At 43.3% G+C, this 18,680-nt stretch overlaps 1 protein-coding gene across 4 annotated transcripts in view; it reads left to right on the top strand.

Moving 5' to 3' along the window:
* babam2 (BRISC and BRCA1 A complex member 2) overlaps positions 1-18,680 on the top strand; it is a 223,271-nt gene that overhangs the window by 190,982 nt on the left and 13,609 nt on the right. For all 4 annotated transcript variants that reach the window (XM_085997911.1, XM_085997913.1, XM_085997909.1 and 1 more), the window contains one exon: positions 9,617-9,699. In XM_085997911.1, coding sequence (XP_085854037.1) covers positions 9,617-9,699 — 83 coding nt within the window. The remainder of the gene's footprint in view (positions 1-9,616; positions 9,700-18,680) is intronic.

Raw genomic sequence — 18,680 nt, 5'->3', positions numbered from 1 at the left:
TCTGCCATTCCTCGCTCAACCAACACCACCAAAAAAAGATTATCTAGTCATTCATTCATTTACTATTTCTGGGATATTGCTGAGCACAAATTGACTGCTGTTTGCTGATGTCCAGTTAACCATTTTATGTTGTATAATTTACTGATGATCAGTTAACCATTTTATACTGTGTTTTTGATATTGAGTCCACACTGAAGAGGACACTGCACTAATACCAAAAGTGTAATAAAAAACCCAGCATGTTTGGTGTAAAATGAGAATCGAATCCCTTGTCAGAGCTGTACATTTAAGATAGCAAAATACTGCGGATGCTGGAAATCCGAAATAACAACAGAAAATGCTGGAAAAACTCAGCAGGCCAGGCAACATCCGTGGAGAGAGAAATAGAGTTAACGTTTCAGGTCGAAACCCTTCATCAGGACTGAAAAAACACAGGAAATGAAACAGATTAAAAGGCCAGTTTGGGGGCTGGGAAATGGGGATGAAAGAACAAAAGAGAAGTGAAGAGACATTGAGGTATTCAAAACGAGACGAGATGGTGATAGGACTAATGGAGAGACAAAAGACGGCTCTAGATTAGGTGTGAAATGCGCTGGCAGAATGAGAGACAGCTGCCATGTGGGAGAGAAAAAAAGGGGGAACGGCCAAAACAAAGGTGTGGATAAAAAATATATGTAAAAATGTAATAGGGGCCGAGGTTATGATCTGAAATTGTTGAACTCGATATTGAGTCCGGAAGGCTGTAAAGTGCCTAATCAGAAGATGAGGTGCTGTTCCTTGAGCTTACGCTGGGTTTCCGTGAAACAATGCAAGAGCCTGAGTACAGTGAGGTCTGAGTGGGAATGGGGCGGTGAATTAAAATGACAGGCAACCGGAAGCTCGGGGTCACTCTTGCGGACTGAACGGAGGTGTTCCGCAAAGCAGTCACCCAATCTGTGTTTGGTCTCCCCAATGTAGAGGAGATCACATCGTGAGCAGCGAATACAGATTGCAAGAAGTACAAGTAAATCGCTGTTTCACCTTGAAGGGGTGTTTGGGGCCCTGGCCAATGGGAAGGGGGGAGGTATAAGGGCAGGTGTTGTATCTCCTGCGCTTGCACGGGAAGGTGCCGGGGTGAAGGGGAAGAGGTGCTGGGGGTGATAGAGGAGTGGACTAGGGTGTCTCGGAGGGAGCAGTCCCTATGGAATGCTGAAAGGGGAGGGGAAGATGCGTTTGGTGGTGGGATCACGTTGGAGATGGCGGAGGATGATCTGTTGAATGTGGAGGCTGGTGGGGTGAAAGGTGAGGACAAGGGGAACCCTATCGTGGTTCCGGGAGGGAGGGGCAGGGGTGAGGGCAGAAGTGCGGGAGATAGAATGGACACGGTCGAGGGCCGTGTCAACCACGGTAGAGGGGAATCCTCGGTTGAGGAAAAAGGAAGACATGTCGGAAGCACTGGTGTGGAAGGTGGCATTGTTGGAGCAGATGCGGCGGAGACGGAGAAACTGGGAGAATGGAATAGAGTCCTTACAGGAGGTGGGGTGGGTGGAAGTGTAGTCCAGGTAGCTGTGGGAGGCAGTGGGCTTGTAGTGAATGTTGGGCAATAACCTATCCCCAGAGATGGAGACGGAGAAGTCAAGGAAGGGAAGGGAAGAGTCGGAGATGGACCATGTGAAGATGAGGGAAGGATGGAAATTGGAGGCAAAGTGAATGAAATTGTCTAGTTCAGGGCGAGAGCAGGAAACGGCACCGATGCGGTCATCAATGTACCGGTAAAAGAGGTGAGGGAGGGGACCCGAGTAGGACTGGAACAAAGAGTGTTCCACATATCCCACGAAAAGGCAGGCATAGCTAGGACTCATGCGGGTACCCATAGCAACACCTTTGATTTGGAGGAAATGAGTGGAGTCAAAGGAGAAATGAGTGGAGTCAAAGGAGAATTTGTTCAATGTGAGAACAAGTTCAGCCAGGCGGAGGAGGGTGGTGGTGGATGGGGACTGGTCGGGCCTCTGCTCAAGGAAGAAGCGGAGCGCCCTCAGGCCATCCTGGTGGGGGATGGAGGTGTAGAGGGATTGTACGTCCACGGTGAAAAGGAGGCGGTTGGGGCCAGGAAACTGGAAACTGTTAAAGTGGCGGAGGGCATCAGAAGAGTCGCGGATGTAGGTGGGAAGAGGCTGGACAAGGGGAGAAAAGATAGAGGCGAGATAGGAAGAGATAAGTTCCGTGGGGCAAGAACAGGCTGAAACAATGGGTCTACCAGGGCAGTCCTGTTTGTGGATCTTGGGAAGGAGGTAGAAGCGAGCTGTGCGGGGTTGAGGAACTGAGTTTGGTGGCCGCGGGGGGGGGGAGATCTCCAGAGGAGATGAGGTCAGTGACAGTCTTGGAAACGGTGGTTTGATGTTTGGTAGTGGGGTCATGGTCCAGGTGGAGGTAGGAGGAGGTGTCGGAGTGTTGGCGTTCAGCTTCCGCTAGGTAGAGGTTGGTTCGCCAAACAACAACAGCACCACCTTTGTCAGCAGGTTTAATGACAATGTCGGGGTTGGATCTGAGAGAATGGAAGGAAAATAGCATTGCTGCTCACGGTTGCAGGCCCACAGGCGATAGAGGTATTTAATACATTTGTATTTAATCCAGAGGAGAACAGAGAAAAATTAGACGATGTGCTAAAGAAGTTCAGAGGGAGGTAGGTTGGAGTGAATGAGGGGAGCAGAGAAATGGAGACGGCCGATGTCACGGCGGCAGTTAGCAATGAAAAGATCTAGAGAGGGTAAGAGGCCAGGGGGAGGGGGTCCAGGTAGAATGGGAATTCTGAAAGCGGGAGAAAGGGTCAGCCGTGCGGGGGGAAGACTCCTGGCCAGAGAAGTAGGCACAGAGACGAAGGCGGTGGAAAAAGAGCTCAACATCGTGCCAAGCTCGAAATTCGTTGAGGTGGGGACGTAAAGGGATGAAGCTCAGGCCTTTGCTGAGGACTGATTGTTCGGGGTCAGAGAGAGGAAGGTCAGAGGGGATAGTGAAAACGCAGCAGGGGGTGAGATTGGGAGAAGGGGGGTCAGAGGAAAGTGAAGGGTGTAATGATCAATAACCTGTCATTCTGGAATGGTACACTAGGTGGTGCTGTATGTATATAAGAGTGGGCTACCCACGATGCACTAGGCTACCCACAAGGCAGCAGTCAAGATGGAGGCCTCTACAGATACTGTACCTAGTCCACGTGCTCAATAAAGTGTCTAGCAAAAGCTAGCTGTTCTTAATAAAAACGACTAGTTATTAATGAACATAACATGGTACCAGGATTGGTAAGATCTGCTGAATATTGTGCAACGCGACATGGAGAATTTGAAGCCACCAGAGCATTTGAAACTCACAGGAAATGTCGACTACAATTGGTAGACTTTTAAACAACAATTCGAACTCTACATTGCTGCCATCGGGTACGGTACGAAGCCAGACGCAAGGAAAATAGCGTTGCTGCTCACGGTTGCAGGCCCACAGGCGATAGAGGTATTTAATACATTTGTATTTAATCCAGAGGAGAACAGAGAAAAATTAGACGATGTGCTAAAGAAGTTTGCTACACATTGTTCTCCCAAAAAGAATGAAACCTATGAGAGGTACATCTTCCGTTCTCGGACACAGCAGCAAATTGAGACTTTTGATAGCTTTTTGACTGATCTGAAACTGAAAGCACAGACATGTAATTTCTCTGAGCTGAAAGCATCCATGATTCGTGACCAGATTGTGTTTGGTATTCATGATAAAAAAGTCAGGAAACGTCTGTTGAGAGAAACCGAACTAACATTGGAAATTGCTGTGAAAATATGCCAAGCTAGCGAGCTAGCTCAAAAGCATGCCAAGACTTTCAGTGAAATCAATGATGATGCGATTGCAGTAAGTGCTGCTGTCGGTGCTGTGTCCTACAAGGGGAAGAAACATGGGCAGAACAGAAGTGAAAAGCAATCGGAGGAAGGAATTTTTAATTGTAAACGCTGTGGTTACAAACACCAGTTAAAACAATGTCCAGTGTTTGGAAAAATGTGCACAAAATGTCATGGAAAGAATCACTTTGCCAAACAATGCTTTTCAAAAGTAAAAACTAAGAAAGGGCAACGAGTTAATGTAATTGAGGACACTGATTTAAGTGAGACATGTTTTGTAGGAATGGTGTCAAATCAAATCAAATCAAATCAACTTTTATTGTCATTGTTAGTGCACAAGTGCAGTACAACGAAATGTAGGCTTGCGGCTCCCGAGAGTGTACATTTAGATTAAGACATTTAAACATTCAACATACATTTGGCTTGTAATACATTAACATAAACATAACCATAATAAAGTGCATTGGCAGATGTGCAGGCTTTAGAGTTTATTTGTGGAGTTCAGTAGGATGACAGCCCTGGGAAAGAAGCTGTTCCTAAATCTGGTCGTACGGGTGCGAATGCATCTGTAGCGTCTCCCAAATGGCAGGAGGGCGAACAGACTGTGGCTGGGGTGGGTAGGGTCTTTGATGATGGACCGTGACCTCCGTAAACAGCGTTTCTGGTATATGTGCTCTATGGTCGGTAGCCGGGTGCCGGTAATGCGTTGGGCAGTTTTGACTACCCGCTGCAGGGCTTTCCGGTCATAGTAGCTACAGCTGCCATACCATACTGTGATACAGTTCATCAGGATGCTCTCTATTGTGCAGCGGTAAAAGTTAGAGAGGATCAGGGGTGACAGGTTACATCCCTTCAGCCTCCTTAGGAAATATCGGCGCTGCTGGGCCTTCTTCACCAGAGAGGAGGTATTGAGGGACCAGGAGAGGTCTTCCGTGATGTGGACTCCGAGGAACTTATCAAAAAGGATACAGAAAATGTGCAGCCCTCCGGAATTAACAATGCTGAACATAAAGTTAATGCAGTAAAAGAGGACAAATGGATGATCCCACTGCAGGTAAATGGAGCATTAGTTACATTGAAACTAGACACTGGGGCAAAAGCAAACTTAATCAGTATGAGTGACATTAACAATATGAAAGAAAAGCCCAAAATACAGAAAAAGTCAGTACTACTGAAGGACTATAATGGACAGAAAATAGATAGCTTAGGTGTATGCAGACTTAAAGTGACAGTCAAAGACAAAGTGCATCATCTCATGTTTTCTGTTGTGGCTGAAGGACTTGATTCACTACTGGGTGACAAAGCTTGTGAGGACTTAGAACTGGTCAAGAGAGTCTACCGTATAAACTGTGCAAAGCAGACCAGATGACTCGGTGGATTCTGTAGTGAATAATTTCCAGGATGTGTTCAAAGGATTTGGAGTTCTACCATTCACTTACAAGATCCAGCTAACGGAGGATGCTCCACGAAGAGTTCCAGCACCCCTGCGTGACCGGCTCAAGAATGAACTGGACAGAATGACCACACTAGGAGTCATCAGGAAAGTCGAAGAGCCAACAGACTGGGTTAACTCCATGGTATGTGTAAAGAAAAAGAACAATGATCTAAGAATATGCATGGATCCAAAGGACTTAAATGCAAACATAAAACGTGAACACTACCAGATTCCCAAGCGAGAAGAAATCACCAGTGAAATGTCAGGTGTCAGATACTTTACAAAGCTCGATGCCTCACAAGGATTTTGGCAACTAAAACTGGATGAAGAGCGCACCAAATACTGTACCTTCAACACACCATTTGGCAGGTATTGTTTCCTCAATGCCTTTCGGGATAATATCTGCATCTGAAATCTTTCATAGAGCGATGGAACACATAATTGAAGGTCTGGAAGGAGTTCGGGTCTATGTTGATGACATCATCTGGGGCTCCACACTGAAAGAACACAATGAGAGACTGACTAAAGTGCTACAGAGCATACGCCGGAATGGACTGAAGCTCAACAAAGCCAAGTGTCAGTTTGGCGTCCAGGAAGTCACTTTCCTAGAAGATAATCTATCTGGTAAAGGATTAGAGCGAGATATGGAAAAAGTAAACGCCATACTCAAAATGCCCTGACCCACTGACAAAAAAGGAGTGCTACGCATCATGGGGATGATAAACTTCATTGGAAAGTTCATTCCTAACTTGTCAGCCAAGACAGCCTGTCTGCGAGACCTGCTACGTAAAACAAATGAGTTCGCATGGACAGAAAGACATGAACAAGAGTGGATAAACCTCAAAACAGTGCTGACAACCACACCTGTACTCACCTTCTTTGACCCAACAAAAAGAATCAAAGTGTCAACGGATGCATCAAAAGATGGCCTAGGTGCGCTCTTGCTACAAGCAGAGGGTGAAGATTGGAAGCCTGTTGCCTATGCCTCCAGGTCTATGACTGATACGGAGTGTCGATACGCCCAGATTGAAAAGGAATGTCTCGGCTTGGTAGTTGGACTAGAAAAGTTTCATGGCTACATATATGGACTTCCCACCTTCACAGTTGAGACAGACCACAGCCCACTGGTTGCCATCATAAAAAAGAACCTGAATGAGATGTCTCCAAGGATTCAACGACTCATGATGAAGCTGCAAAGATATGACTCAACTGATCTACACACCAGGCAAATACATAGTGTTAGCAGATGCACTATCCCGAGCACCCACAATGAGTCATGTGAGCTCTACTGAAGAAGACGTGGATGTTCATGTGAGTATGGTCACTGCTGCGCTGCCCGTGTCAGACACAAAATCAAAGCAAATAGCAGAAGAAACAGTGAAAGATACAGTATTACAAACAGTAATAGAGAACATTCATCATGGTTGGCCAAAAGGTTCCTGTCCAAAATATTTTCACACAAGGTCAGAATTGAGTGTCGCAAGTGGACTATTACTAAAACAGAACAGAATAGTCATTCCACAGGCTCTACGTCAAGACATGCTCAAAAGGATTCATGAGGGACACCTCGGAATTGAAAAATGCAAAAGGAGAGCAAGAGACACTGTTTATTGGCCTGGCATAAATAAGGACATTGAGAACATGATAGGCAAATGTGAGACATGTCAGAAACACCAAAACAAACAAGCAAAGGAACCAATGATAGTAGCTGACATACCAACAGCACCATGGCAAAAGGTTGGTATGGACCTTTGTCATTTAAATGGTAAAGACTATCTAATAGTGATTGACTACTATTCTAACTGTCCTGAGATGGCGCTGCTCTCAAGCACCACAGCAAGCAGTGTCATAATGCATGTGAAATCCATCTTCGCCAGACATGGAATTCCCAGGATTGCCGTTAGCGACAATGGTCCGTGCTTCAACTGTAAGGAGTGGCAACAGTTTGCAGCACATTATGACTTTCAACACATCACATCCAGTCCTTTGTATGCTCAGTCAAATGGTAAGGCAGAGAAAGGTGTTCAAGTTCTCAAGCAGCTACTGAAGAAAGCGACAGAAAGCAAGTCTGATCCTTATCTCGCCCTGCTGAGCTACCGAGCCTCACCTTTAGACTGTGGTTCTTCACCTGCTGAACTCGTAATGGGTCGCAAGTTGCGTATCACGCTACCCTGCTGTGCAAAAGAAAAGCAGAGTAAGGAACTGAGACAGAGACTTCAATTGTTAAAGCTGAAACAGAAATCATACTATGACAAGTCATCCAAAACTCTGAAACCATTGACAAGGGATGATGTCAGGATTGAGGATCCAGATGCATGGAACAGGAAAGCTACAGTTCTTGAGGAAGTAGGACCAAGGTCATACACTGTTAGAACTGAGGAAGGACAGATTCTCAGGAGGAACCGCCGTTCCCTCCTAAAAACACAAGAGACTATCGAAGAGCAAATCGATGACAATGCCGCAACTGAATCTTGTCACTCACCACCAGAACAATCTAACACAAATACACATACAGGCTCTCATGAAAACACATCAGACTTACCTGTGCTGAGAAGATCCACACGTGAAGTAAAAAAGCCTGATAGACTTAATCTTTGAGTACAAAGAAAACTACATTGAAAATGTATTGACTGTTGAAGATGTTTATGTTGTTATTGATTGATACTGATTTTGTTTAACCTCAAAGAAAGGGGGATGTAATGATCAGTAACCTGTCATTCTGGAATGGTACACTAGGTGGTGCTGTATGTATGTAAGAGTGGGCTACCCACAAGGCAGCAGTCAAGATGGAGGCCTCTACAGATACTGTACCTAGTCCACATGTGCTCAATAAAGTGTCTAGCAAAAGCTAGCTGTTCTTAATAAAAACGACTAGTTAGTAATGAACATAACAAAGAGGAAGAAAGTTCCGGAGGGGCGTTGGTGTTCAAGAGCTGATGAAGCTTGCGATCCTTGACATCGGAAAGGAAGAAAAAACGTTTTTTGTTGAAGCATCGGATGAGTCAATGGATGACATGGAACTGTGCATCCGGACAGCTTTGAGATAGAGTGCGTCAGTGCTGCTGCCGGACAGCTTTGAGATGGAGTGCGTCGGTGCTGCTGAAGAGAGGTGTCGAGAGTGATTGAGTAGATTGGGGCTATACTCTCTGGAGTTTAGAAGAATGAGAGGTGATCTCATTGAAACATACAGTGTCAGATTCTGAGGGGGATTAACAGGATAAATGCTGAGATTGTTTCCCCTGGCTTGAGAGTCTAGAACTAGGGGTCATCGCCTCAGGATTAAGACTGAGATGAGGAGGAATTTCTTCACTCAGAGGGTTGTGAATCTTTGGAATTCTCTGCCCCAGAGTGCTGTGGATGCTCAGTTGTTGAGTATATTCAAGGCCGAGATAGGTAGATTTTTGGATTCCAGAGGAATCAAGGGATATGGGGATAGGGCAGGAAAGTAGAGCGAGGTCAAAGATCAGCCATGAGCAGGCTTGAGGGCCCGTATGGCCTACTCCTGCTCCTAATTCTTATGTTCTTGTGTACTACCACATACTTACTCTTTATAAATGATCATGGCTATGAACTCTAAAGATCACAAGCTTGTGATTTGTAAGACTCAACATTCTTGGGAAAAGGTAAAATGGTGCAAGCTATAGCTGATGTGAAAGCTGATAATGTTTGGCAGTCTATTTGAAATGGGAGCAGAGAGCCAAAACTTAAGACTAGGGCTTTTTCTGTAAGGGTAAGACTGATGGCAACCTTATTGTATTTTTCCCTTCCTAAGTAGCAGTAAAGCCTAAATATGGCTGAACATTTGAAATTTAGCTGCAGAATTTTCTTTAAGCAATAGCTAAATTGTCACATTTTGCCGGGTGCATTGTTGAAAATGGAAGGATCCTTTCCATTGAAAAGAAGTTAACCTGATACCAAGTTAAAGAAAATCTAGCTGTCTATCTTGCTGGGTTAGAAATTCAGATATCTGGAACAGCAAAAGTGTAGCTACCTAATTTGACCATCTGGATTGTAAATAATCAGGCTTGTGTTCATTCGCACATACAGGCAAGATTTCCTATGTGCGTTCGGTGTATTGAAATTGTAAGCACGCTCATTGTGAATGTGTTTTGCTACAGACAGTATGCAGAGGAAATCTTTCCCTAAAGTTGGTTATTTTACTACTATTTGTAGTCCTGCCATTATTTTATTATACAAATGAACAAGGTTTGGAAATAGAATGAGGTAGACCTTTATTTGCATTCTGAATGTCATTTGCTTACAGTCTGTACAAACTATGATAATGTTGCTTTGATTCAGTGGTACTAATTTTCCTTTTCTTTTCCAGAGGTGTTGTGGAGTATGATGCTGAAGGATTTACCAAACTTACATTATTACTAATGTGGAAGGACTTTTGTTTTTTAGTTCATAGTAAGTAGCACCTTTTTTAATGGAAAACTTGCATGTGGTTGGGAGTATTTTGGAATGCTGGGGCTGCTTCAACAACAGTTCGTGCCATCAAATCAAATCAAAATCAAATCAACTTTTATTGTCATTGTTAGTGCACAAGTGCAGTACAACGAAATGTAGGCTTGCGGCTCCCGAGAGTGTACAATTTGGATTAGGACACTTAAACATTTCAACATACATTTGTACATATATATTAGCATAAATATGACCATAATAAAGTGCATCGGCAGATGTGCAGGCTTTAGTGTTTATTTGTGGAGTTCAGTAGGATGACAGCCCTGGGAAAGAAGCTGTTCCTAAATCTGGTCGTACGGGTGCGAATGCATCTGTAGCGTCTTCCAGATGGTAGGAGGGCGAACAGACTGTGGCTGGGGTGGGTAGGGTCTTTGATGATGGACCGTGACCTCCGTAGGCAGCGTTTCTGATATATATGTTCTATGGTCGGTAGCCGGGTGCCGGTAATGCGTTGGGCAGTTTTGACTACCCGCTGCAGGACTTTCCGGTCATGGGAGCTACAGCTGCCGTACCATACCGTGATACAGTTTGTCAGGATGCTCTCTCTAGTGCAGCGGTAGAAGTTAGAGAGAATTCCACGTTCTAATCACCTTCTGTAAAGAAAGTTTTTCAAACCTCACTTGGATTTCTTCTGTGTTCATTTTAAATTTGCGCCTTCTCGTTGCCATCTCATCAACACGGGCACAATCTATCACTATTATAACTTCATAATCTTAAAGATCTCTATCAGGTCACCTCTGCTCTAGTGGGGGGAGGGAATAGGTCTAACTTCTCAAGTCTCTCTTCATGACTATAATCACTTCTTGGTAGCAATACAATATCTTTGGAAAATGTAGTATTTTGTGATATAATACTGGAGAAAATAGCATGTTGTTATTGCCTAGTATCGGTAATGTAGTATATTGCATTAGAATGCTGAAGAGAAATTAATATTACAAAGAATTCCATAAGGATAAAAAGTGTATTGTTTAGTTGCTTTTTGTTTGCAAACAGTAAGACTATCATGAAACTTTATGTAGCAACTAGCTATGTTAATGGAGGTAAATGGGAGAATTTGTCCAACTGTACAGTCGTCATTGGTTCCTCATAATTCACTGTAAGCTAATGCCACAAACCCTGAATATTTTGTAAACTGTGACATACACAGATGTCTACAGACCTACACTGGATATTAAGAAGCACAAGAAAGGTCACATTGCTTTGACTTTGAATATAGTGGTACATTTAATCATAATTGAAGGAGCCATGGAGCTGAGTTAGCAGTTCAAGGGAAGGTCATGTAAAATGCTGCCTAATTGATTAGAAGTTTGTTAATCATCTGAATCCTTCAAACATGTTAATGACGTCGCTGGATCGTCTTTTAATAGAAGCCTCATTTTGTGCGCCATTGGAAAGGAAGTCATTAGAACAATTTGTTATCTTGCATTTCCGTTCTTCTATGCTGCCCCTCCTCCAGTATACTTGCATAATACAGGACAAGCATCTCTTGTGGCTCCAAAACAAAAGGAGTCGATCCAAGCATAAAATTCCACTGTACAGTCCAATTGATTCCCATTATGTGAAATTCCTAACACAAGAGTAATAATAATTCAGAATCCTAATCCATGTATTTAGGTTTTTAATGCTCTACTCACTGAATGTTGTCAATAAATTGTTTAGTTTCACCCAAACACAGCAGCACGTGTTCTTTGCTTTTTATAGTTTCTGCTTGTAAAACCTCATACAGCTGAATTAAGCAGTGGTTGACAAGACAAATGACTTTAGGGTTAACATATTTTGGCAGAGGAATAATTTATTATGTTATTAAAATCTATTAGAGTTTTGTATTTAGATTTCTATTTAGAATAAAAGGAAAGTGAACAATTCAGTAATTTGAGAAGTACAGGTTTATGTAAACTGCCTGTATTTAAAGCTAGCAGCATTCTGGAACTGGACTGTATTTACTGTTTAAGGCTGTGCTTATAATGTAACTTCCAGTCTGAGATTAGCAGCTTAGTTAATCCCAGCTTGGCAGTACCTGATTTATACTAGTAGAGTTCTGTATAAGTGTGTTTATAGATGTCTGACTTATAAATTTTAAATATTTTAAGAGCAGGGGCAGGACATAGCTAAGCATTTTTAAAAAATTGTTTCAACATGACACTAGAGTTGTACACCTCGTGGTGTCAAACATGCATGTGTGTGACAGCCTACCCCAGAGGTGTCTCACCACTCTATTCTGGAATCAGGGAGAGACCTCACTCTGGATTTATGAGGGCGTAATTTAATCTCTCTCTCTCTTCCCCCCACCCCCCCTGCCCCCCAACCCGGTGAAGAACAATATTGTCAGAGGATTTGCAACATGTTATTGCCCTCCACCTCCCAGCCCTCCCACACACACCATCATTTTAACTAGCCTGAAATTAGTCACAGGAAGGCCGCCCAACCCAGAGGACCTGAGGCCTAATTTAAATGGCATGTAATTCCAATGACATCATGCCATTTTAACCGAGGGTCCAACTGAGGGTCGTATTGTCTCCAACCCACCAGCAAAAGCTGACTGCAGCTGGGATCCTGGCCACAGGAGGCCCAGGTAAGTTTTTTAATTTATAAAGGAGTGCTTCTCCTGGCTCCACAAGGTTACCTTGGGTATTCCTCCCCCTCCCCTGCCCCTTCATTCCTTACTAATCTTGCCGGGAACCATTTCCCAGTGGGCCTGGACCCGATTAATTTTGGTTTTGGGCAGGAGTCAGTGCCGGGAAATGTCAAGGAGACTGGGAATTAAAGTCTCACATTCTGGGTGCCAAGGAGTTCACCCCCTGCTTTTGGCCCTCACACCCCTGATTCCTGCCCCAAGCTAAGGCTTATTGCTAATAATACAGATGAAACTTCATTGTAATCTCATTCTTTCACAGGAAACAGTTGTACTAAACCAGAAATTTTCTATCTAATCAAGATAACCATGACTATAAAACTATGTATATAAAACGTCCAGTTCTTTGTTTAATTCTCTGGTGCCACTTAACTTTAAAATTACTGTGTATTCTGCGCAACCTGTGGTACTATTTGTTTTCTTATCCACACTGTGCAGCATGACTTATACACTTCTAAATTGTGTGTTGATCTATTTTCCTGTTAGCAAAAACTGTCTTCTGCAAACTACCTTGAACCTGATGAACTAGGGTGGGACTGGAGAATTTCCCAATAAGTTTCTAGTTTAGGAATCAGTACACGCCCAAAATTCTTGATAACCAGAGGATAGAAATGGATTTAAACAACATACAGTAATTCTAGGAAACATTCTGAAAACCACCATTTTGCTTCAGCAAAGAAAATTTGACTTCTATCTCTAAAATTGTGTGGAAGATAACTTTTCAGGATTTCTACAACAGTTGTATTTTTAATACTTTCCAACAACAGCTTTCTAAAATCACTAAATGCTGCAGAGGACTTTCATCGGCTTTGTGCCAAAACAAATTTTACTCAATAAACACACAGCTTTTTAATTTGTCATTAATACACTATATCAGTTCTGTAAGGCTATCTTTTTGGGAGCTATATGCAAAGCATGTTGTAGCAAGTGTTGTGTCATAGCTTTTTATATGGATTCTCTAATTGTAAGCAGTTGTAAGCAACATTTATTCTAATGGAAATTGAGATATATAGGAAGTGAAATTCATCTTGGACGGTAGTACAAAAGTTTTACATTCCGCCCAATTTTCTTTTCCATACATTTCCCTCCAGAATTTAACTCGAGAACAAGGCCCTTGCTCACAGCTAACGACACCTTGCCCCTTATCGAAGCCTCCCTGCCTGGCTATACTTTCCACCACCTGCCCCACCAAACCACCATGATGGCACCGTGGCTCTTAATCACAAAGTCACACCTTGGTCTCTCCCCTTACTCCTTTGGCACTATCTATCCTATCGAGCACTTCTCCTCCTTTAATTCCTCATTGTCTACCAGCCTACCCCACATTTCTCCCTGAGAGATCCCTGCTTTCTACCCTCAGCCACTGCATTGAGCAGGTCTTCATCTCTGTTTTCCCTGCCCTCTCTTCTGTTCTTTCTAAACATCTCACTTCATAAAACCTCTTCTACCCATATTCATGGCCAGCTCCTCTACCTCGCCAGCTTCCACTGTCTTGGTCACTGAAAGGACCATTTCCAAACACGTTCTTGTATCTCTAACCACTCACATCCCCCTATCCCCTTCTTGACCCCATTTCCTTATGTAAGTCACTTACAACTGCACTTTAAACTCTGTACTACCCCTCCAGTTGCCACAATACCTCTACAGCTGTTGTTTTGCTCATCCACTGTCTACCCTCCACCTTGAAGCTCTTGTGCTCAGTAAAGCCTTCACTTACTCCAAGGGCACAGACCTGAACGTATGTGCCACACAACTGGCTTAGCCACCCATATTCAGATCTGGGTGAACCACATCAATCTCTCCCGTGCCTCACTCTCCTCTGCCAAAGCCACCCACTACTCCAGGATCATCCTGAAGTGCAAAGATGACTCCCAGCTTCTTTTCTCCACTACCAACTGCCTCCTTAACCTTTCTCCCCTTCACGTGCACCTCTAACAAGTTCTAGAAGCTCATGGATTCTTTTATCATCGAGGTAGAGGCCATCTATTCAGTTGCCTTTTCTGCTTTCCCTTGTGCACCAAGCCATACCTTTCCCCCTCCCTCCCACTCTAGCCCTGAATCCCCATCTCTCTTTAGATTCTCTCCCATCTCTCTATGCCCTTTACAATCTCATCTCACCCATGAGATTGATTTCTCCCTCAATCCCATTTCATTAAATTGCTGACCATGCAATTTCTCTTCCTGGCCCCGAAGCTAGCTGACATTGTAAATGGCTCCTTCTCCTCAAGTACTGTAGCCCTCCCTTTCAGTACCTCTTTATGAGAACCCACCCTCGACCCCTGTGTCTCATCTCCAACCTCCCTTTCTCTCCAAAATGTTCGCGTATGTTGTCACCTCCCAGATCCGTGCCCATCTCTCCCATAACTCCCTGTTTGAATCCTTCCAATCCGGTTTCTACCCCTCCAACAGTGCTGAAATGGCCCTACTAATTCTCTGTAACTGTGGTGCATTATCCCTCTTTGACCTCTGCAGGCTCTGACACGGTTAACAACAGCATCCTTCTCCATCTCCTCTCTTCCATTGTCCAGCTCTGTGCGAATGCCCTTGCTTGATATATTACCTCATAGCCAGAACATTTCTGCCAATATTTTCTCTTCCTACCCCTGCAGTGACACCTTGGGAGTTCCTGAAGGGTATATCCTTGGCCCCTTCCTCTTCCTTATCTACACGCTGCCCCATGACATCATCAGCTTTCACGTGCATGCTACTGATACACAGCTCAACCTTTCCGCCACCTCTCTGAGTTGTCACGCGTTATCCAACATGCAATCTTGGATTTGCTGCAGTAAACACTGGAAAGACTGAAGCCATTGCCTTCAGCCCCACCACAAATTCCGTACCTTCACCACTGACTTCATACTCCTCCCCAGCCACTATCTGAGGCTGAACCAGACTATTCACAATCTATTCAAACCCTAGTGGAGCTTCCAAGCTCTCTATCACAAAGACTGCTTACTTCCAGTTCCGTAACAATGCCCATCTCCTTATCCACCCCAGCCCAACTGCTGCATCCCTCCTCCGTGCCTTTAGCGCCTCCAGTCTTGACTATTTCAATGCTCTCCTGGCCAGCCTCCCTTCCTCCATGTTCTGTAAATTGCTCACGCTCACCCTGCTTCCCATATCTTACACCATACCAAGTGCTGCTTGCTTATCACCCCTGTTCTCGCTGACCTACTTTGGCTTCCCAAAGTCGTAGATTTAGAATTCTTATCCCTGTGTTTAAATCCATCCATAGCCTCCTCTCTCCCTATCAGTAGCCTCCAGCCCGACAACACCCTGCCCCGCCACGAACTCTCCTTTCCTCGGACTTTCCTTTGACAAAAGGATGCCTTTTGTTCAATTCCCCCACCCTCCCCTTTCCCTTCACCAACAACTCCTTTAACCGCTTATGCCCACGCTCTGGGATACCTTCCCTAAGCCCCCCCTGCCTCTTCGTCTCCTCCTTTAAAGTCCTACTTAAAATTCACTTCTTTTACCAAGCTTGCTTTTGGTTACTGCTAATATCTCCTCCTTTGGCTCAGCATCCTTTGCCTTGGGGGCAATTTGGTATGTTAAAAGCACTATTTAAACGCAAGTTGTTGTAGTAGTATTTTTAAGAGCATAGAATATTTTATCATTATTACAAGGAGTCATGCCAGAATTTAGGAAAGGTGGCCAAAAGCTTTGGCAAAGAGAATGATTTTAAAGGTGCAGGAAGAAGGGCAAAGGAGTTTAGGGAGGGAGTACCAGAGTTTAGGCCTACAACTGAAAACACTGCCACAAACTCCTTCCCAGACTGCAGTTGAAGTGGTTTCAGGAGCACTTACTGGTGATGTGGTTCCAGTAACTGACGCTTTAAAGCAAATAAAAATGTTTTCAAAAACGCTTTTAAAAACGCATGTACCAACCAATGTTCCCTTTAAGCCGCGCAATGCTCTGGAGGTACCGTGCAGCTGGCTCACCGGCTTTTAAAGGGAAAAACCGCGCATGTGCGGAATTTTGAATGAGCCGCGCAGCCCAAAATAAATTAGAGGGAACATTGATACTAATTGTTGTGCACACCTCCTGTGAGTTCATGAATGCGGCACATGCACAGTTTGTTAATCCGTAAGTTTAGGAACTATGATAACAGGTAACTGTACCTTGAATAACTCCAAGGAAAGGAACAGAAAGGCTTGAGATGAACCAAAGGTAGTCAGGTTTTCTCTGGCTACCACTTCTTTGGACTAGAGTTTATAATTTAAGTCAAATGTCACATTTTGTTTGCCTGATTTTTTTTCAAACCATCAGAAAGGGGATTTTAATTCAAGCTAGTTTTTTTACAGTTGGATTATTTAAAGTGGCAAATAGGAGCTGAATCACTCATTCATTCAGCTCCAATGCACTATTGGGAATGAAATAGATCATTAACAGTCACGGTGTTCTAATGTCAGACTGCATACTATTTATTGAAAGTAGACAAAGTTCTGTGCATTTTTTAAATCTCTTGCCAGATTGTAGAATGGTCATTAACGCAGAGAATGTTCTTCTGTTGATCCAAGTAAAAAAAAAAATGACAATTTAATTTTTTTTAAAGTCCTCTAGCATTATTTCCCTATGTATTGTACCCAGCAGTAGCAAGGTATTACATGAGTGGGTGACAATAGGCTTCTAACAGTCTGCCCAACAAACGGGCATTGTGTAAATGAAAATGATTCACTTGACGGTTTGTTTTTATTTTGTAGTGATACAATAAAAATAAATTGGATCAGCTGTTGGAGGAACATTCTGTGTGTTTGCCTTGATGGAACGACATCAGTTCAAGTATTATTTATTTACGCTGCCCAGCATTTCCCTATAAATTCTCCTGTAGTTTAATCTGAACAAAATGTTGGCAGGGCATCTTATGCTACACTGCTTGAAGGGGCATTTACTGTGGAAATGTTTCTGCCAGTTCCCACACTAAATGTTTCCTGCAGATTTCACAGTATTCAGAAGTAGCGCTTTGTGTTTAAGAAAACAAAAATGGTTTGCACTATTTTTAAGATCTTTCAATGTCTTCACTGAGAATCAAGTTCCCTTTTATGTAGCCAAAACTTTTGGCAATTGGGCAAAAAAAAAAAATTCCATTGTAGTGGGAAAAGCTCACTGTATACTTAAAACTGTGAAGAAGTATTTTTTTTAAAAAGGAGCAGAAATTACATTTCTCTTTAAGGAACTGTAATTCGCCATTCTTTTACACTCTTCCCCTCCATGTTACAAGCCATTATATTTATTCCAGCTGGTTTGATCAGTTTGTGGCTTCCACGTTTTCAGTTAGTTGACCCACCACTAATCATGAATTTCAAAACAAAATTACACTAAGACGTAGAAGATACCGGTGGTGTCTAGGGCTGTTACATAGGAACAGGAGTAGGCCATTTAGCCACTTGAGCCTATTCTGCCATTCAATGAGATCATGGCTGATCTGTATCCTAACTCCATCCACCCGCCTTGGCTCCATATCCCATAATACCTTTGGTTAATAGAAATAGGAAGATGCGTCACTGATGCACATTTCATTCTGCTCTTTGCTTTTTTACTTAGCAAAAATAGATGATGGTAGCACACCCTTCGATGTCTAGGCAAGCCAAAACAGTCTTACAATTCCTGAAGCCCTTCACTGGCCCAATTTATTTATGCAGAAGCTGTCACTGCCTTTGTGATGCTACATTCGGTTATTTAGTTTGTCTAGTTTGCTCCCTATTATGCTACACTAAGATTTCTGTGGATTTACTTTTATTGGTGTCGGTAATTCAAAAGAATACAGGTCAGATGATGAATCATGTCTGCACTCTGCACCTCTACTTTTTTTGCACCATCCTTTAGCTGGGCAATTAGGATAATCTGGGGTGCAAACTTTCAGTCGTTGTATTCCACGATGATCCAGATCAGCTAGAGTATACTTTTCGAGTGAGATCCATCTGTCTGATACTGACACTGACTCCTCTCCCATTCACCCAATTAAACCAGTCTGGCACCGTCTTTACTGTAAATATATGTGCTGCTGCACAGGCAGCAAAGGCAAAAATGTAATGAACAAACACGGCTCCCAGAGAGGGGCAGATTGATGATGGATTATTTTTGATAGATCTGAGAATGTCCACATGGTATTCTGCAAATAAAATCCACAAAGCTTTTCCAATAAATAAGTTTGGTCCTCCTCTTTCAAAAAAAAAAAAAAATTGTGCAAACCAAAAAAAAGTGACTTCTTTTAGAAAGAGTAAAAAGGCTATTAGGCCCAACAAGCCGTCCCTTTTTAATCAGCCTTGCCTATCTGCCTTCTCATCATGTCTGT

This window comes from Somniosus microcephalus, chromosome 9 (assembly GCF_052327205.1).
Source record: "Somniosus microcephalus isolate GS21.2 chromosome 9, FLI_Smic_1.0, whole genome shotgun sequence".
NCBI classification, from domain to species: Eukaryota; Metazoa; Chordata; class Chondrichthyes; order Squaliformes; family Somniosidae; genus Somniosus; species Somniosus microcephalus.
The sequence above is the reverse complement of the archived record's forward strand: the minus strand, read 5'-3'. Positions and strand labels throughout refer to the sequence as shown.